Source organism: Lingula anatina, chromosome 4 (assembly GCF_051362555.1).
Source record: "Lingula anatina isolate TDL-2025a chromosome 4, LinAna3.0, whole genome shotgun sequence".
Lineage (NCBI taxonomy): Eukaryota > Metazoa > Brachiopoda > Lingulata > Lingulida > Lingulidae > Lingula > Lingula anatina.
Genome location: NC_141770.1, coordinates 29200340 through 29221208, shown reverse-complemented (window position 1 = coordinate 29221208; position 20869 = coordinate 29200340). Strand labels below are relative to the sequence as shown.

The following is a 20869-nucleotide window of genomic DNA, read 5'->3' as shown; positions in this document are numbered from 1 at the left end:
TAAAATTAGAAAGCTACAAAGCATGTATAAAGGAAAAAATAATTTATTAAATACAAATTGTACTACAACCATTTTGTACAATCTCATTTGAAAATCCTGATCCAGTTTGTGCAAAAATACATTTCAGAAGCATTAGACGTTTTTATTTAAAAATCTACTACAAAATTGAACCCAGCCTGTATTATATGTTGTCATATTGTTATACATGTTAAAAACAAATGGTTATCTGTCAGTATTTGAATTGACCCACTGATAACTAGACTTGTAGTACAAGTTCAACTTTTTGAAACCCCCTGTATCCACTAAGGTGTACACTTACTTGGGCTTTATGAATTAAACATCAAGAAGTTTAATTGTGGACAGTCTATTAAAGTGGATCCTTCCATTTAAATACTCCACTCAATGTGAAAATGGCCTCAGACAGCGTTCAAATGCTCGTGACCAGCATTTTTCCTCCACACTTAAAAATGAAGAAACTACTTCATCTGCTTAGATTTCTCTTACATTAATTTAAATCACTTGTCTGTGCTTTTTTTTTTAATTGCCTAAGAAGCAAAACTGCTGCATCAGCTTGGAAGAAGGAAATCTTGTATTTCATCTTTCATCTTCTTCCTACAATTGTTCATGAAAATTGCTGATTATTGATATAAAACATATCAAAATGTGTTGAAAAGTATGGATACCAATGACTTATCTAACTGAAACATTCTTGCACACTGTTTGATAATATTGTGTACATTTCAATTACCAAAGTTTTTTTTTAAACCCAAATCAGTCTTTAAAAATCAATGTACCTTCTTACTGCAGCTGCAGCAGATTGTAAAACATTTGCTGGAAGAAGGTCATCTACAGAGTTCTGCAAAAAAAGAAATATATTCACATCTGAAATTATTCCAAATGCAGCATGCACCAAGTATGAGGTGTCAAATAATATTAAATGAAAATCCAACTGACTTTTTTATCAGATTATATTAGGTGAGAACTTGTCAACAATCTTAGGAAGCACTTAGTATTATGATATAAAATTTCTAAATGGACCAAGTAATGTCACACAAAAAAAGATCAAGGTATTTGTTACATTAAATTGGGACTAAATTTTCTACCAATTTCAGTGACAGAAACTCTTACCATGTCCTTAATAACAAGTCGACATCCATAGCAAAGGACAGCAGCCAAATCTTCTTTAGTTAATCTGAATTTTTAAAAAAATATGTATAAAATTTACATAATAATATAGTATGAACATTATTTAAAACTAAAGCACAAATCTCATTCTTTGTATACTACAATCATAATAAATTGATCACATTTTTAAATTTAAAAATAAAATATCCAATTTTTGGCTTTTTTGATTACTGAGAATTATCAATTATCTGCAAAAGAGAGAACTTCCCATGCCATGTCATCTACAAATTAAAATGACTAAATTAAGTTATTGCCAAATATTTGTCTGAGAAGAGATAAATATATAATAAAAAATAAAAATAAATATCTTCACCTGAAGTCCTGTGTCTGGCAGCTGCCGTCACCTTCTCCACAACATGAATCTGTCTTATCACAGTTACTGGCTCCACCTATTGTGGAGGTGGACGACTTCTGAGAGAGGCTTTGTGAGAACAGCGTGGCATTTAACGCAGAGGATGCTGGGACATTTGTATCCAAAGGGGCCTGAAACAGCAAACAAGTCAGCTGATTAGTAATGATATCCATTTCTGTACATTAAAAATAATTTTTCATTTAATATATTAAGCTACTTCCTGCTTGCTTCCAATAGATACCGATTGGATTTCATGAACTTTGATCTTCTCAAATTTTCATAATTATAACAACAACATCTACAACAACAATAAAATAATAATAATGAAATAAATCAATTTTATTGTTGACAAGTCATTCCTTGAATATCAAAATATTACTACCTGACAAAACTGACACCTATCCACTTCACTGTCCATGTCTTCTACTGATAACTTCTCTCCCGTCCTAACAGAGAATACAATTAACACCATTAATTCATCAATATAATTTCAACTGGCAATTAACTCAATTAAAAAATATATGTATTCATATCATTTAATAAATATAATATGACAACACTATATCTGTTACGATTTAGTGTACTGTTAGTATTTACCAGAAAACCTGAGGTTAATTAATTGATAATCTTCAATCATGACAACATATCTATTTCCATAAGGGTACATGTAATAGTTATTCATAACTATGGCAACACGTACCCATTACCATGGCAACAGTTATCCATTACCATGACATCAGACATCCATTGCCATAACAACTCATTCCTGAGATTTAACATAAGGAATCCTAAATGTAACAAAACTATTCTGAAAAATATTAACATTGTTCCACCATCTTTAGAAAAAAGTTAAAAGGACAAATGTGCTAAAAAATACAAAAGCAGAAACAAAGGAGACCTTCAACATGATAGTAGTACCTGAATATAGTGCTAACTGTGGAAGGAAAGTCAGCCTGTAGACCTGTCACAAATGTCTCCGTCAGTCTCTCTATGCTGGCATTGGATGCTGCCTAGGAACAGAATGATCAAATATCACACTGAGCCTCATGAAATACAATGATCACAGATATATAATCGGAGCTGAGATAATGAAATCACAGAGGTTTCATCCATATTTTTCCTTTTTATTCTGTCTTTAGTTATCATATAGTTATTATTTACTCCTATTCTTTTCTATATTTCTTCACTTTGATTTGTCTTGTTATTTATCTATTTTTATTTATTTTTTAGACTATCTACACATCTATTCACTTATTGTGCTCAAACAATACTTTTCAATGATCAATTTGAAATAAATTAAACATACTGATAAATATCTGATGGACATTTTACCTTTGTAGTTAAAGCAGGTAAAACTAGAGGCTGAAGATTATGGAAGGCATTATACATGGCCACCTCCTTGGCAGTAAAATCTCTGAAAAATATTATGATAATTGTAACAAAATTATACAATTATTTACATCATTATTTTCAACATTGATCTCTTAAACTTCTGTTAATAATATTCAATTTTTTTCTACATACCTAAATTTTTCATATTTGAAACACTTAAAAAATAATGTCTTATTAAATAAATTCAATATGGTAAAGGAATTCTGAGAATCATAAGCAATTTAGCTTTTTTTATCTGCTGGGTTATTTTAAGGTCATGCAAAACTTCCACAGGTATAAAAAATCTGAAAACTAACTCTCACCTCACTGGTCTTACTATTTTCATTTCAGGGTGCCTGCAATCTGCAAAACCCTTAAAAATAGTGATATTTCAGAATCAACACAATTCTGAACTAAGAAGTAATACTTAGCCATTCTTAAAGTCAGGAAGTAAAAAGACATTATCTACGAAAAACCTTCAAGTTGATAAATCACGTATGAACAATCCCATCCTGCCCTATATTGTTGGAGAAGCAAGTTAAGTGTGTATGGTCAATTTATCACAGAAACAAAATGTTCTAGTCTGCTTTTGTTGGAATCAAATGACAAAGCTTGCATAAACTGACTGTTTCAAAAGGCAGATGCATTCCTCTTCCCTGTGCCACATCAGAAAGCAGACGGATTGATAACTTGGTCCCTGTGTCACCAACCAGGACTTTGCTGTATCCCCCTGCTGTTGCTATGGAAACTAGTAACCTAGATCTTGGGTAAAGAAAAAAAGTTTTTGAACTTGCTAGCTTCAGGTAAGTGATTGAGAACATGTTCATATCAAATAACAAACGATGAGATGCTGTTAAATTAAAAGAAAATGAATCCATTGGAAGAAAAAATTCATTATCTTGTTTTTGCCCCTGATTTAGTAAAGAATATGAGATAAAATAAACACATGAAGCCAAACATTTTTGAAACAAAATATTCGATGCAACGAACCAAAAAAATTAAATAAAAATAAACACCTCAAAGTTCTGATCATCTCTTCCTTGGCACTGAGAGTTTTCACTGAGTTCCAGAGAGACTTTAACTCTTCCTGATCCTTCTCACTGACATGGAGAGATTCAAACTGTTCAGAGAGTTCAAACTTTTCTAGTGAATTGCTCTCTTGCATGATCTAGAATGAGATATCACAGTAGTTTCATAAAAAGAAAGGAATTGCTGATACTAAAGACAAATTATCACTCTGATAAAGTAGGCTACTACAGATATATCCAAAATTGAAGCAGACCACAAATTTCGGTCTAAGAGTCAAAACAATCTCTTGGTCTGATGTTCATAAAACTGGAGGCCACAATGAGTTCAAAAAGGCTACATCAATACAACTAAATATTCAGTCTCACCATCCTTGCATAAATCATCTCAATTTTCTTCAACTTTACTTTATGTCTTCTAAACACATCTGATAATTTGGTCACATTTTCAACAATTGACTTATTGCTCTCACACTGCTGAGACATAACGGTTTACGCAAGTGACTGATTTTCTCCACACCTTCTCCAAGGAAATGATGTTCCATGGAAACCCAGACTGCTGCAACAGTGCCGCCACCTGCTGGCACGTCTCTGACCTCTCCTCCTGAGTTTGGTTAAGAACTGCTCCCTCTGGAATGCAAACAGTGAAGAATATTGTTAACAACTTATCCATACAAACAATACCAGATCAAAGTCTAAGGGAGACTGGAATTTTTTTAATATTTTTATTGTTCCCCCCTCGCCAAAAATAATTATATCTGAGAGCAACAATCATATCTGCAACTTACCATCAATGAAGACAAAACTTGGAATAAACCTCAGCTTCTTCTGAGCTCTCTCACTGAGACCCTTAAAGAATAAAATTATAGAATTCCAAGGAAAAACTTACAATGAAGATTCTTGGCATTACTGTTGTTTTTGGTTAATAGAAACCTCAAGTTTAAACTTATGGTAAGAAAACAAATTATTCTGAATTTAAACATTAAAACCAGCAATTGTTACCTGGTCCAGTTTTAACAACTGTCATTTGTATGTAGTATGTAGTGTGTGGCTGATTAATTTGTTTTATTTTACTTATTCTTATCTTACTTATATCTTATTTTATTTCATTTTGTGGTCTTCCACAAACTTAAATGTTTTGCAATGATCCCCAAAAGTTCTCATACCTCCTGTATTAGGTGTAACAATGCTGTTGAACTCTGACCTCCGGAGAATGCCACCAGAACCTTCTCCCCATCACGGATAAGTTTTGACTTGCCAAATGCAGACCTGAACTTGTGAGTGCAATATGTGAGGAAACACCCTCTGGAAAATATATGAACAGAATTTAATGAAACAATTCAAATGTGGAAAACATTGAAAGATCAATCTTATTCAGATTGCACAACTTTAGAGAAAAACAATATATAAATACTTTTTTGAAAAAATTTAACTGTCAGAGAATGACAATGAAAAATCTTATTCTGATTGCTGCATCTGTGAATTATATAAAATAAAAAAGCATCATGACACATTTAACAAATCATGGTTGAAAGTATCCAATAATCATTTTAATTACTTATTGTTACTTATCATTGTGCATGAGCAAGAAGTTCCATTCTGAATGTGTGTGTGTGTGTGTGTGTGTGTGTGTGTGTGTGTGTGTGTGTAAGTGTGAAAGGCCTCTGTTAAAAAGGATTATTTTTCACTCACCTGCAGAAGGCATCATTAACTCTAATTATCACAGCTGCTGACTCACCACACTTCATACATGGACGTCTTTCACCTCTGTAAACATTTATCTTTAATTTAAATACCAGTCAATATATACACTCAGAATAATAATAATAATAATAATAATAATAATAATAATAATAATAATTAAAAATAAAATGTAGCAATGAACAGACCTTTGGCAATGTCATTTCATTTAATTTAATATGTTTTAAACTATTCAAACAATTTTGCACAAGTTCTTTTAGAACCACAGTGGCTTAGTGTGGTATTATACCCCCCATCTCTCTTTCTCTCTCTCAGTTGAAGAGAGATGTTACAAAATTACAACAGAATAATTTTAATTAATAGAACAATTTATACAAACCATATGGTGCTAAGGACACTCCTACTAGTTGCAAGAAATAACTAACAACTGAGTCTGAGAAAATGTATATCAGTATTTAGAACAAATTGTGTAACTCACTCTGTAAACTTCCCAGTCTTCTTTCTCTCCGGTATCACATCTTCTCCGTCCTGTACGCTACACATTTCAACCCACGTGAAGTGTTTGCAAGGTGAAAGAACTCTGAAGATAAAATGTAATCAGTATAATTTTAAAAACTGACCATTTTTACTAAAATATACTGTGATACACGATGTAATAGTTTAAACTTTGATTTCTCAAACTCTTGAGTCTTGTACATGCAGGTACGTTGCATACTGTTAATAAAATGCGTCTTGGTCTATACATGAGTTGAACTTTCGAATACGATAAAAGTTGATGCGATTGACTGAGATTTTACAAAGAATTCCTATGGTGATCTAATCGGATTAATTAAAACAAAAAGACTGAGTAGCAAAAGCGTGGACTTTCCCAACATGTGACGGAAATGGTGTCTTATGTGATCGGATGCAAGTTGTTGCCCAAAGTGTCTCCTTCGAAACTCCAAACAAAGAAGAGTAGGTCACTGAAATAAAAACAGCTGCCGAGTTTGAGGTAATTATTTACAACTGCCCGCTTATGTTAAGCATCTTGTTTCTTGTTATGAAGCCAGTTATGACCATGTAATATTTGGCCGTAATTATACTCAGTTTATGTTATCCAAAGACACTTGCAGTTCTTTTAACAACAATTTTGGAGGGCGTCCTTTTACCTAGCTTTTTCCAAAATATGGAGTTCCTTACTATTTCTTTTTTTTATCCGACAAATTTAAATATTTTAGATAATAGGAAGATTAAAGAATAGATAATGATTCCTTTAACAGGTTTCTGTATCTGTTGCAGTGCTGAAAAAAATGGCATCTCGGGGTTGGCAACCCCTAACCACCTTCCATTGACCTAGCAACCAAGTTACCAAGCTGTGATGATGTCTGGTAAAAGGAAAGTGTTGAAGCCGGACCAGTCTGTGGAAGAGGGTACGTGCAGCATTCAATGAGTCTGTTTATTAATCTTCAATATATTTGTTCTTTGTTTTACCAATTTATTATAATAAGATTGTTATTGTTCACATTATTCAAATGATAATTCTGTTTACAATATAATTCAAAGGCCTCATTTGGAATAGGGGACTATCTTATGACCGACCCACTTGAATACTTCCCCATGAGATATCTATTCAGTGTCTTTTAGTGGATTAGATGGCAAGCTTTGTAGTAGGACTAGTTGGTCCCCTATTCTATATGGTCCTTGGCATACCAGCATTATGGGTCTTACCAGTCAAGGTGTCATTTGACCAATGTTGCATGTTAAGTTTCAGACTTTGCCTGGTATCAAAACAGAACTTGAATCAACAATTGGTCGTAGCTTTAAGACGTCATTGACCCACAACAAATATGATTGGTCCACCTGTATGGTGACATTTGGCAGTTTCACAAAAACTAAGAAATGGAATTATTTTCTATATTGAACTTCTGCGGATTAACTCTAAAATTTTGCATGCACAGTAATTATATGGTTGTGTAAAGACTTCTGATTTGTATCGAAGTCATCATTTTTTCTAATTTTTTTATGAAGTATTTTCATGACTTTATAAACAGGTACATCAAGCAGGCAAGCTAACCTGTCATTGTTGTCATCTCCTTGCCATGGCAACACTGTGTTACTAGGACTTAATGAGTTGAGGAAGGAGGGAACACTGTGTGACTACTCCTTAGTGGCTGAGAATACCACACTCAAGGTAAGACTACCCTGAGATAGGCTGTTTAGTAGAAATACCACAAGGATGTACTAATAATATATGCTAGCTAGTTTACAGTAATCAGTGAAATTCAGGTTACTTTAGAGGCAGTGTAGATTTGGAATTAATTTTTTTATGACTGATCCTAACATACATTAGATTGTATTTACTGTGTAATTTATTGTCAACTGTGAGATTTAACTTACCTTAAGGTCTCCTTGAATCAGTCACTGAATATATATATTTGACTATTTTCACATGAAGATATCAGTTTAACTAAATTATATTCAGGTACACAAGGCAGTTCTGGCAGCATGCAGTGACTATTTCCGCGTGATGATGACGGGGGACATGCGCGAAGCGCGAGAGGACAGTGTCCACCTCCACTGGGTCTCGGCAGCTGGACTCCAGGCCGTGGTGGACTTTGCATACACTGGGAAGCTGGAGCTGGGTATTGAGAATGTGGAGGAGGTGCTGGCCGCAGCATCACATCTACAGGTCAGAGGAGTGACGGTTATTGAAGAATTTCTTTATTTTGTTTTGTGCCATTTATTTTAGTTTACGTCTTTTAAAATTCATTTTGTGTATTTTTGTATACTTATTAACAGCCACATATTTGTTAATACTTTGTTTATTCATTTATCATAAGTGAAATTAGAATTTCATACTCATAAAATGGGATTAATTTGGCATCAGTGAGACAAGTGAGGGATTTTCTCCCTCTCTTAGATATCTGTATACAATCCCACCATTTACAGATCAGAAAATAAACCATATTTCAGATGACAGATGTGGTGAGGCTGTGTTGTGAGTACTTAGAGATGGCTATCACAGAGGAGAACTGTGTGGACATTTTGAACCTAGCAGAGCTCTACTCTCTGCTGCAGATGAAGGAGCAAGCCATGCTGTTTATACTGGAGCATTTTGAGGTAGAGAAAAATATTGTCTTCTTGAAAGTGCTTTGTAAATGTGTGTGCTTTATAAGGTGGAGGTGACTTATCAAATTAGATTTAATTTTGTCCACTGTTCACCACACACACCTATGAATACTAGAGCACACGTTTTTACAGGCACCTGGAACTTCCTTTTTTAAAACCATAATTATTACTAGTGTCATATTATACTCTGAGGAGCAACTTTTATACAAAATAAGCAAGTGTCCCTGCAGGCTTTACCTTGATCATATAAACATAAGACTTAAGACCTCGTTAGTTACTCTGCTGTCAAGGGCATATTGGATTGGATAAGCTGTAGCTGTGTATTTTTGTATTTGTGTGATGTGTTTACATATTTAATCTTCATGTGTGAGCAACCATATATGAAAGGCAAGTATATCTCCAAACTTCACTATTTCCCCCCTGTTCCCTGCAGAGCATTTCCACAGCAGACCAATTCAACAGTCTCAACCACACCCAGATGGCCGCCCTCCTGGACCGCAACCACCTCAAGGTCACCTCCGAGTACCATCTCTTCCTGATCGTCCTCAGCTGGATCAGACACAGACCACAGCAGAGGGAGCCACAAGTTGCCCAGCTTATGAGTCGTGTCCGGTTGCCACTGCTGACTGGAGAGGAGCTGGTGGAGAAGGTAGGGTTGTCACGGTAGCATGTCGTGTTGCTATGACAATAGCGTGTGTTACTATGACAGCATCATATGTTACTATTATAACAGTGACAAGTATAGCTATGATAACATGCTGCCATAGCTACTTACAGTTTCAAAGTTTTTGTGAGTAATGAGATAATCATTACTGACTGGAGGAGCTATGGTTGCCATGTCAATAATGTTGCCGTAGTACTTATAGTATGCTGCCATGGTAATACACTAAGAAATTTAGAGTTGAGTGAGGATTGTTGTCAAGACAATACACTCCATGGTCAATTTATACCTGTGGTCAGTAAAAATTTACTCCACCATTCATTTTTATAAATGAACTTGCTTTTTATGAGAGTTAAGTTATGCAGAAGGATTTGATGAAATAAAATGTGGATTTTCATAAGCTTTACTGCCCTATATATTCAGGTCAGCCAGGAGGAGATAATGAAGTGTAACACGGAGTGCAATCGACTGCTGACGGAGGCCAAGGACTATCACATAGTGGTGGGTAAACAACCCCTCCTCCAGTCACCGCGGACACAGATCAGGTCAGACCAGAAAAGTATCATGATGATCCACGGGGAAAACGTGGACAGTTACAATTTAGTCACCAAGAAGCACACCTTTCTGAAGGATGCCACAATACCACTGTACAACCCTTGTGTTTGCGTGATAGACAACTTCATGTACACATGTGGCGGCAAGTACGACAATAACTCTCATAATGAAATAGCAACAGCGAGGTGTTTCCGGTATGATCCTCGTTTTGATACATGGTATGAGTTGGCATCCATGACAGAGGCGAGGAAAGATTTTGTCATGGTTGCCTACAAGGGGGCACTGTATGCCATAGCGGGGCAAGATGAGAACATCCTTATCTGTTCGATGGAATGTTTTCAGGTTGCTAAGAATGAGTGGGAAATGAAGGTCGCGTTGCCAAACGCCTCAGTGGGTAGTGCGGGGGCCGTCTGCAATGATCTCATCTACCTCAGTGGAGGGCAACTGTTTGATGGGTACACTGGGAAACTAATGTGTTACAACCCCTCTGAGGATAAATGGACACAGAAAGCACCAATGATAGCGCCGAGGGGGAACCATATCATGGAGCATGTGAACGGACGACTCTTTGTTATAGGTGGAAATGTCGAGGATTCGTACGGATTTGCTGTTCCCACAATATCAATAGAAATCTACAGTCCTGCAGTGGATCAGTGGTCACGTAGTCAGTGCCAGCTTAACGTACGCGAGTCTGGCTCCTGCGTTTTAGGATCAGACATCTATATTGTCGGTGGACTGAATGGAGACCATTATTTCTCTGAGATGATTTACGCGTATAATACCAACGAGGATGTCAAAGCAGTGGTTGAGGAGAAACATTCTCCACGCATTGGACGTGCATGTTGCATACTCACCTTGCCTCAGTATGGGTTCTGAAGTACATGTTCACACTTTGATTGATCAGTTTTTCATTGGAACTCTGAATCCATTTTGCGCTCACTCCAGGAAGTGATTTGTTTAAGCTGGGGTAATAGGACATCAAATACTTTTCATTAATTTATTTATTGTTAGTTGATATGTCAGCACTAGGTATTGTTTTTTTTTCTGATGCTATATGAAGTAAGAGTTTTGCTTGTCTTGAAGACTGTGTACAAGAAAATATGACGTGTGTGTGTGCTCTCATGTGATTGTGTCCATGTCAGTGATTTCCTGTTTTAATGCATGCTCTGTTCTGCAAAATCCTAGATTTTATCTGTATCACAATATTGGACCAAATTAATGATAAATTTGGTTTAAAAAAACAATTTACACTTTGATGACAGCAAGAGCTGTAAATGTTTCTGTTAAGTTTTCCCCATATCAAAATGAGTTCAGTTTATATTATTAATTTATAACTTTTGAAATAAAAAATAATAGTAACATCATGCAATACTGGGAAAATACCTCGCATAAAATGTATTTTATCAAAATTAAAATTAGTAATTTATATATATAATTAAATGTAGTTACTTACTGGACAATAAAATGTCACTGTACGCTCGTGTTAAGACATGGAGTAAATGTGGGCATCAGCTAATAGTTTACTTATATTATTTATATCTATGGTATTTTTAAGTTTGGGACTCCAACAGATAAATGATGGGTAAGTATAGAAATTTGTTGAGGGCAGGAAAATAATATTTATATTATGATTTAATATTTATGTATAAATCATAATTTTGTTTGCCAGTATCCTTTCTCCTTTACCTCGGGTCTTGGGTGGACAGGGATCATAGTGGTTGTAACAGTTCTTGTATCTCCTGACCATGCTGCTTGAAAGTTGGTCCAGACACTGGTCAGCATTACTCGGGCCGTCCGGTCATTATTTTGAAAATTTTTAGGTTGGATATGGTTTAGATCCACCCTTAAAGAAATCAACACTTTAAGAATAAGTTTGAAAAGTGGAGGTACATTTTTTTGCTATTTTAGTTATTATTAGTGATGTTTTTGTACAATGCCCTTTCTCCACATCATATTTAAAAATAAGTCCTTTTTGTCAATTTCTTGAAGGGTGAGTCTTGAACTAGGTTTTGCTTTATTTCTTCACAATCTCTTACAGCAATAGTTTCTTCTTCCACTGCAAGATGCTGTATTTCTTTTTTTTTTTTTTTTTCTTTCTTATTGTCTGGTAATGTCAGCATACTGTAATCTCCAGTTCTCACAGTTAAAATAACTATTGTCCTTCCATATATTCCTAAATTTCATAAAGAAAAAAATTATATCTATACAAATGAGATGAAACATCTTTTATTGCTTTCTTCCACGATACTGCAATCAATAAAGAGGACGAGAAACTTATTTGGTTCCATTATATTTAAGTACTGCATCCCCCCATGAAAAAAAAACATGTACAAGCACATTTTGTTTTCCTTGTCTAGGCATATATATATTAGTTAATAGTATGTGGCTTAAAAAGGCCTCAGTGAAACTAATACTCTAATAGTGTAATTAAACTCCTTAGAATTTACAGGTCTACAACAAAAGTTACCGAACACTATCTTCTAAGTTTTTGGTCATTTTGAGCAAGTGGCAAATACTGCCAGATGAACTTAAATATTATGAGACAACAATATCTTATTTCTTAATAAATGGTAAAATATGTGATATGAATTATTCTCTTTTTACATATTTCAATATTCTAGGACGGACAGAAGCATAACATTAATATCAATAACAAATGACAACAACAAGACTACATTAGCACAATAATGCCAGTGAGGACGGAGAAAATGAATAAGTTAATAGAATATGCATGGTAATCAGGAATCACTGAGAAAAATTCGGTAAAATTTTAAAATGCCATTTGTAAACAAGAGAAGCAATATACAAAATCACAAAGTCATTAATGAAACATTTCTCAAAAGCCTCTGATAAGTACATAATATTCTATCCTTCAAAATGAAATAAAACATCATTTGGCAAATGAAGTACATCTCATATGATGCATAAAACAGTAAGTTTAGATTAATAAATTGGTAAAATACAACTGGACGGAAAAATTGAAGCAGACAATCCCATAATGCCCTGGGGCCAGCTTCACAAAGAACCTGGGTCAAATTAAGACTTGGTCTACTTCGATAAAAGAACTGTAGTCCACTTCGATTACATAATATAAAAAAATCCAACTTCAGACTGTAAAATTTGTTCGAGTTATACTTAGATTCAACTAAGACAATGTTCTGATAAGTTTCAGATAATACAAAAGAAACGATCTCCAAATATTAAGATATCGAGTTAAATGATATTACGAGTTATACAGTGGTAAGTTACATGAATTCCACTGATTCAGAAGTGACTACTGATCTCCACTGTTAGCCTTTTTTATAACTTTGCCAAATGGGACAATTTTCTTCACTTCAGATAACTTTCACCAATGAATTCATTCCGGATTAAAATGGAATTTTCAGACCAACTTTAGATTGGAGTTCTTTTGTGACATGTGGTACATGGGATGTAAAAAATAATACATCAAATTCCATTATTACAACATGTTAGTAGACCGAATAAGTAAATACTATAACTAGTAACAACAATGAACATGATTGTGACTCCGTTATAGTAAAAGAGGTTACCGTTCAAATTTTTAAATGAAAAAAAAAATTGTTTAACATGCAGCATACATGCGCACCGTCATCAAATACAGATTTTGCCGGAGTACATTTGAAATGACTGAATACCAGCAGAACCCTTGTATTCTAAAACAATTAATAATCTCAATGTGCTCACTAACAAAATCTCCATAGTTTACCTACAGCTAACAGATTTTGTAGAATGTTTTGAAACAATATTGCATGGACACAGTTTGGTACTTTGTCTGCACAGTTTCCCTTCAGTATTGTAAAATTTATCACACACTGATATAGCAGTCAGGGTCTCGTTTAAGGCTACAGATTTCCAATAACTTCTGCTAACTACTAAATCCAAATCCTTAGTGACACCACCTCCATAAAAAAATTATGCCAAGTCTTTGCAGAGAGAGAGAGAGTGTGGAGAGAGAAAGAGAGAGAAAGAGAGAGAGAGAGAGTCTGGAAATTGAGAAGAAACTAAACAAAAAGAAAAATATCAAATCTCTCTCAAAAAGCTATTATGTCAGCATCTGTCTCAGTAATTTATCCCCTGTACCATATGAAGCCATACACTTAGAAATACACAGGGAACCCGGAACACCCTTACTTCCTTGCTATCACCTCTCACTGTCAGAAGAGAGCAGCAACAGTTCCCTGTGATCTGAGTGATATCTGTCTTCATGACCAGACTTGTGGTAGGATTTCCGCAGACTTTCCTTCATTCTCATGTTATCTCTGGTTGCTGCCTGCCACATGGTTTCCAGGTCTTCTTCTACTCTCCTGAATTATACAATGTAACATGTATCACCCCACACAAACATTCACATAAATGTTCCATTACTGGCAATTGCTAAAAATCTATGTTTGATATTTTGATAAAAAATATGCCTTTTTTTTTCTGAGAAAACCGTCTTCTATGGAGAATGGAACATGAATACACTCCCAGACTTGCATGTTTAGTTACATTTAGTGAAACAAACTTTTTTCAGATCCAAATTTTCTAGTTCAGCCAAAATTATTTTTAGCAGTTACAGAAAAAAATACTTATACAAAATTTGAATCATTTCAGTACTTACATAAAGAAATGCTAATACAAAAATTTTATTCCTATCAATAGCAGCAATACCCTCAAAATGCTGAAACAAACTTTTATTGACTGCCGCTTTTCAACCTACTTTTTGTCTCCATTTAAAGAGCTGATGACGTCATCTTTCTCTTTTACAATGAGCTCTAAGTGGCGAATTTCTCGTCTGAATTCTGCTCGTTCATTTTCAAATGAGGCTTCTTGCTCCTTCAGTCTGAGTGGAAGATAAAAAACAAGTTTTATTATCAAAATGTTAAATATTCTTTAAATAAATGAAATATTTTAATGACCTCTGTAAACCACAAAATTAACATAAGAAGATCGCTTCTAAGACGACATGTCTTAATTCTAGTTTTCCAAATATTTAAGTGCTAAAATATTTTTGTCTAAGAGTGTGGAAACAAGGATGAAAATAACATTTTGTGATGACAAAAAAATGATACCAGGAAACACTGTCATTTATTAATAAATTAAATGTCATTAATAAGTTTCATAAACACTATTCATTTAAAACTTCATTTAAGTCCTGGACCATCAGTCAGAATTTTTTGTGCAAAGCCAGTGACCTCAGGTGTCTTATTTTTTTTCATTTAACATATTTCTTCTCACCTGTTAACTGCAATAGTTATCTTATCAGCTGCCCTGCTCTTGTACATCTGAAATGAATTCAATGGACAGTTCATTTTAACTATTTCTTAACACAAACTTAGAGGTTGTTGACTTCTCATATCACACAAACCACAAATAAATGTAACTTATGTACGAAAATTTCAGCTCCCTAAAAAAAAAAAACATCCATTTTTTAAAAAGTTCTGCACAAACTAAGGTCCAGTCACTCAGTTTCCTCAAACATCTTTCTATATGGCCTGATTTTTTCACCTGCAGTCTCTCCTCTATCCTCCCCCTGTTTACTTTCTCTGCCACCACCTGCTCCATGATTTCATTGGCTTTCACTTCATAATCTTCAGCCTGGGAAGGTAAGAAAATGATACACTTATCAAGACAAGACCTTTCATGAAAAGTTTTCTCGTATTTCAGGTTTTATAAACCAAAACTGCAACTCGAAATAGTTTTTTTTAAACTTAATTAATACAATCTGTTCTGTTTTTTTCTGATTTCCTTTGTTTTGTTTAAAAAAAAAAACTGTAAACAACTTCCCTTATTATGGAAAAGAGTTAAAACCACAAACAAAAATATTAATGATAAATTTTATATTATTTTATATTTAGCACAATATTTACAATTAATTTATCTTTCACCTACCTGCTTGGCCAAACTGTCTCTTTCATACACAGTCATATCAACCTGAAAAAAAAATTAATAATTATAAACAATAATCCACTGAAATTATTCAAATCTTGCAATTACACCTCCAAAAAGTCAACAAAATATTATATCACGAAAGTGCTAAAGACTTTAAACATAAGACTTCTAAAAAATTCATGGAATTAAAATCATTAATTCAATACAAGACATACGTGAAACTTTTAGATAATTAAAAATAAGCATTGTTGACAATTCAATAAGTTTGAGGTATTTTCTAAGAGCTTACATGGCGCCTGAAATCATTGAACAGCTCTGTGATGGTCATCTCTTGGTCAGTGGTAGCCCTGACTGCAGCCCGCATTTTGGCCAACTGCTGCTCAGACTTCCTAAAAATAAAAAATCAAATTAAAATCTGTGGTTTGTTTACACATTGGCTCAGTGATAATTAATCCAGCTGAATGATCACCCCACCCCCAAAAGGAATCAATTTTATAGTTACACCAGTGTGGAACCCCAAGTTTCAAATCCATTTAAATTTACCAGTGCCTTATTAATATGAATGCAGATTTAAAAAAAATACTGACACTTGAAAAGTTTGAATCTCATGGATTTTCTACATTTTCAAACAAATATTACAACTGTAAACAAAATTTGTTTAAAACATCACCTGAATAATACTTACTAAACTGTCACAACCAAAATATATCCACTTTCTATTCACAGAAACACAAATATTAATGGACAATGAGCAGCATTCTCGAAGTCACAAAAAAATTAATATTATCTGACCAGAATAAACAGAGAATTTGTAAATGCTGTCATGGCTATCCACATGTACATACTTGAGTTGCCTTTGAACATTTCGGACATCAGCCTTCAGCTGTTCTTTTTCTTCTATCAGATCCTTTGCTTTTACTGCCAGGTTTTTCTTCTCACTTTGAACAGACTGTGAATAAGAAAAAATCAGCTAATTCACTACTTGTTATCAATACAGTAATTAAATATGTAATGTAAAAAATTTAATTAAATCTTATGTAAGATTTATAATTCTTATTACTTGTGAGCTTCATCCAGCTGGCTTCACCATCATCAAATTTCTATGTATTTTTTTTAACAAATATATATTCAAAGAAATGGAATAATTACCATCTGATTTTCAAATATAAGAACTGAAATAAGGAACATTAAACCTGTATACACTAAGTGACAGTTCTAACATTGAAAAAAAATCTGTGAAGTAAAAAAATGAAGATTTCATCACATTTGAACTTTACCTGCAATTTTGACTTCAGCTCCTGCATTTCATCCAAATAATGTTGCTTGTTTTCATCCAAAGATCTTCAAAGTAAAAAAAAAAAAAAAAAAAAAAAAAAAAAAAATGATGTAGAAATAATCAATAAGAAGACTGCACAAGATAAAACTTTGAAACACTTGACTTCCACTCTCGCTCAAAATTCCTTCTTCTGATAACTAGTTGAAGCATTAATAAATCTAAAGAGCCTCCATCCACCCTCAAACATTATTCTGCTTATTATAATCATCAAATAAAAAACTTAACATATATTTTTGAAGTACATACTGACTTGTTTATAACTTCTAATAATCATCCCATTTTAGTTCATAATACCTCTAACTATAAAATCTTTGAAACAATGACAGAGTGCATTCAACAGAAGTGTTAAAAGAGAAAAAATAAATCTAAACCTGGACTTATGAAGTTATAAAGCAACGATCCACCACTGTGATCTGAATCACTAACCTCAACATGGAAAATATTGTCAGTGACCCAGCTGTTGTTGTGCTATCAATTTTTTTTCTTCTAAAAACAATGCCACATTTCTTCACCACTGTCTACATCCAGTCTACTCAACATCAACATGCTTTACAATGCATTTGACAATGTTCCTCACCTTCTCAGTTCATTAATGGCACTCTTGTGTTCGTGGATTGGCAGTTTTTCTTGCGCCTCTATCAGCAGCGAGTCATGCTCGTGTTTCATCTGGCTGTACTTGTGTCTCTGCTCCATCACGGAATTCTCCAGCTCCGATTTCTCCGCTTCTGCCTGGACAAGCTGCTGGGTGAGTCTGGAGACTGGATAGGTAAATATAAATAATAAATACACAATAAAACAAAAATTTTCAATAACAGTATAAAATAAATAAATTACAAATTAAGCTTTGTAAACTTTATAAAGTATGGATAAAAGTTGGCAATTGCTTCTTTTTACCTGAATGTGAAAAATTGGTGATGGTTTACATGTTATCAACTATGGTGTATTATACTAGAAAGAAAAATAAATGGAAAGGGCCCAAAAGTCCCGCCAGCCAAAAGGACTAGGGACACAGAGTAGTACACATAATGGGACCAGTGGCATGGGGAGGATACTTGACTACTATACCTTCTGTCACATGAGCCTTATGCATGTCCTGTGCCTTGGATTGCTGCAGATCCAGCTGTTCCATCAATAGCTGGTTCTCCTCCAGCACAAGCTTGGCCTGTTCCTGAAGCTGCTGCCTACAGAATTAATGAAGATGAAATCATTGGAAGATACACACTGGCTCTATCAATGAGAGTTTGTTTTTTGTTTTTTTTTTTTTTTTTGTGTGTGTGTGTGTGTGTGTGTGTGTGTGTGTGAAGAATATTGGTCCTGCATTTAGTAGTAGTAGTTTTATGGTCACAAAGAGACAGATCATCTTCTATGGGGCAATATACATTTATATCAACAACAAATTTTTCATGAAAATCCAGCTTCTATTTTTTTTCAATACAAAGGGAAAATTTTATACAACTTAAACCAATCTGAAAATATTTGATCCATCTAAATTATTTTTTCTTTAAAATCATTCTTTTGTATATTTGGAAAATTTACAAACAAAGGTGTCACTTTCAGTGGTGTAACAAAACCATGGAACTGTTTTAAAAAGGCTACTTTTTAAAAGGAACTTGCTATTAAGTTAGACCCCCATATTCAAATCAAGTTTATTTATATCACGCTCCCTCATAATTGAGGCACAATCATGCTCTATCTATCTCTATCTCTCTCTCCCCACCCCTCTTTCTCTCTCTCTTGCAAATACATGTTCACAGAGTTCTTTCCCAGTATTAAATGTAACTTTGAACAGTCAACAGAAACTTGTAACAATTTAACAGTAACAACAATGCAGGAGTTATACATTACCTAAACAGGTAGAAAATCATATCAGAAATAAATATATATTCAAAATAAGTACAAGCAGTTGATGAAAAAACAATAACTTTAACATTAAAATTGATGTTTGTAATTGCTGGACTCACAAGTCATCATAGGTGTCTAACAATGTCATATTCTCCGTGAGTAGAACCTTGGTGAGGTCACGAAGGGGCTTCCTAACATGACAACTTTTACATCTCAATTTCTGAGTTCCTTTTGTCATGTATTAATTCACCTTAGCCACTTTAAACATTTTTGTTGCTTCTATCTTGCAAATCATTTGTGAATAGATTCAATTTTGCTTAAAATATAGAAATTATTATAATCGGATCACCTCTGGCTGGTAATGTAACTCTTATTACTAGACATAAATTTCTTCAAGGACAAGAATCTGTCAGCAGCTGTTGCTTTTTAACAAATTTTCTTTAGTATTCATCTTCTCCTATATATAAATTTCTGGTGTGGACTAGCAGCCTTCAGGTTATTACTAATCTGAGAGATCAGCAGGCTGAAAAGTTAGGTGTACAGACTGTAAGACAAGTATTTCTTACCATTCAGTTGCTGATATTACGCCTGTGGCGTCCGTCTGCTCAAGACGAAGATGGAGGCGTTCATTCTCCTTCAATATTTCTTCTATCTGATCTCGAAAGTGAGCAAGATCTTCCTGCAATGGTTTAGAAACTTGTATTTAAAAATTACACTTTCAATATATCAATTCTTACAGTTATAAACAAGGCAGCAAAGCTGTCAAATGTACAGACAAAAAACAGAAAATAAAGATGCAAAAAAAGGTCAATTTGTCAATTTTGGTGCAATAATAAATAATGCTTATAATAGCACTATCAGTCAACACTGAATTTTAATCATGCACAACAGGTAAAATGGTCAATAACATGAGCGGACCCAGAGATATTCTCTGACAGTATTCCAAAGTATCTATTTTGATCCATCCTCCATTTTGATGGTCTTCCAACAGAAGAAAAAATAGATACCAGGCAATATAAACTTAATAACCTGACTGTCTTCCAGAAGTCCCAGAAGATGGTCTCAATTTACCCTTTCAATAAGATTACAGTTTCAGGACCATGAGAGTTCAAATTCACATGATGAAAGTCTCAATATTTGAAATGTTTAAAGACATAAAAAACAATGTTTAAAGACATAAAAAACAATACAACTGCTTATGTGGAAATACAGAAATGTCAGAGTCTCAGGCGGATGAGAGTTAAAAGTCACAAATGCAAGTGTTTGAGAAAAAATTATAAAGGAAAACATAACAAAACTAGAAAAGCACTCCGAGAGTGCAGACCTCTGCCAAGGTAGCAATTGTTATTATTGATTTTTGTCCTCTTTGGCCCACTTCTGACAGTTCCTGAAAATTTCAGCAAAATCGGTCCATAACTTTTTGAGTTATGTTGATGACAAACAGGGGTGAAAATATAACCTCCTTGGCAGAGGTAAATATAATTCCAATGAAGCTGCTATTCAAACTTTTAATCTTTCAGTTTGATATATATATATATTAAAAACTTATTTGCAATATTAAACAAAATTTACCTGCATAATTATCACTGCTTCCTTATTATTAATCTAGCAGAGAGCTTAACCTATGGGAGTTTACAGGGAAATATCAACAAGTGTGCTTTATGTAATCTCAAATCACAAGTGTGCTTTATGTAGCCTATCAATTAGGCAAATTACTTTATAACTGAAATTAGCGAAATGATACCCAAGGGAAATTTATAGACTGACCCTCTCAAAGGTCTTTCAGACCCATAAGTCACAACTTAAGAAGAGCACAAAACAATAATGCACAAAATAGGAGA

General features: G+C 34.0%; 3 protein-coding genes across 6 annotated transcripts in view; 1 reads left to right on the top strand and 2 right to left on the bottom strand.

Annotated features, from left to right (window-relative positions):
* Positions 1–25: 25 nt before the first annotated feature.
* On the bottom strand, positions 26–6553 carry LOC106172526 (cytoplasmic tRNA 2-thiolation protein 2-A). 2 transcript variants are annotated; one of them, XM_087011969.1, is made up of 16 exons: positions 6504–6553; positions 6113–6215; positions 5626–5700; positions 5100–5238; positions 4722–4782; positions 4454–4563; positions 3925–4076; positions 3535–3670; positions 3232–3281; positions 2870–2951; positions 2456–2547; positions 1920–1983; positions 1499–1668; positions 1129–1192; positions 795–856; positions 26–612 (listed from the first exon to the last, which is right to left on the bottom strand). In XM_087011969.1, exons 2-16 carry the CDS (start codon positions 6175–6177, stop codon positions 567–569), a joined length of 1368 nt encoding a protein of 455 aa, XP_086868095.1. In that variant the 5' UTR covers positions 6178–6215; positions 6504–6553; the 3' UTR covers positions 26–566. The 2 variants fall into 2 exon arrangements, with proteins under 2 accessions (XP_086868095.1, XP_086868096.1); XM_087011970.1 differs by lacking the exon at positions 6504–6553 and adding an exon at positions 6350–6369 and having other exon boundaries at positions 6113–6214.
* A 19-nt stretch (positions 6554–6572) lies between these two features.
* On the top strand, positions 6573–12235 carry LOC106172525 (kelch-like protein 26). 2 transcript variants are annotated; one of them, XM_013553280.2, is made up of 7 exons: positions 6573–6625; positions 6894–7043; positions 7665–7804; positions 8096–8302; positions 8587–8733; positions 9176–9391; positions 9827–12235. In XM_013553280.2, exons 2-7 carry the CDS (start codon positions 6992–6994, stop codon positions 10832–10834), a joined length of 1770 nt encoding a protein of 589 aa, XP_013408734.1. In that variant the 5' UTR covers positions 6573–6625; positions 6894–6991; the 3' UTR covers positions 10835–12235. The 2 variants fall into 2 exon arrangements, with proteins under 2 accessions (XP_013408734.1, XP_013408733.1); XM_013553279.2 differs by having other exon boundaries at positions 6578–6625; positions 6913–7043.
* The window catches only part of LOC106172524 (centrosomal protein of 89 kDa), a 38019-nt gene continuing 29318 nt past the window's right edge, over positions 12169–20869 (bottom strand). For both annotated transcript variants that reach the window (XM_013553277.2, XM_013553276.2), the window contains exons 11-21: positions 19595–19707; positions 18252–18367; positions 17764–17944; positions 17128–17191; positions 16696–16799; positions 16140–16239; positions 15851–15892; positions 15467–15556; positions 15197–15243; positions 14679–14801; positions 12169–14283 (exon numbers count right to left, since the gene is read on the bottom strand). In XM_013553277.2, coding sequence (XP_013408731.2) covers positions 14121–14283; positions 14679–14801; positions 15197–15243; positions 15467–15556; positions 15851–15892; positions 16140–16239; positions 16696–16799; positions 17128–17191; positions 17764–17944; positions 18252–18367; positions 19595–19707 — 1143 coding nt within the window. In that variant the 3' untranslated portion in view covers positions 12169–14120. The remainder of the gene's footprint in view (positions 14284–14678; positions 14802–15196; positions 15244–15466; positions 15557–15850; positions 15893–16139; positions 16240–16695; positions 16800–17127; positions 17192–17763; positions 17945–18251; positions 18368–19594; positions 19708–20869) is intronic.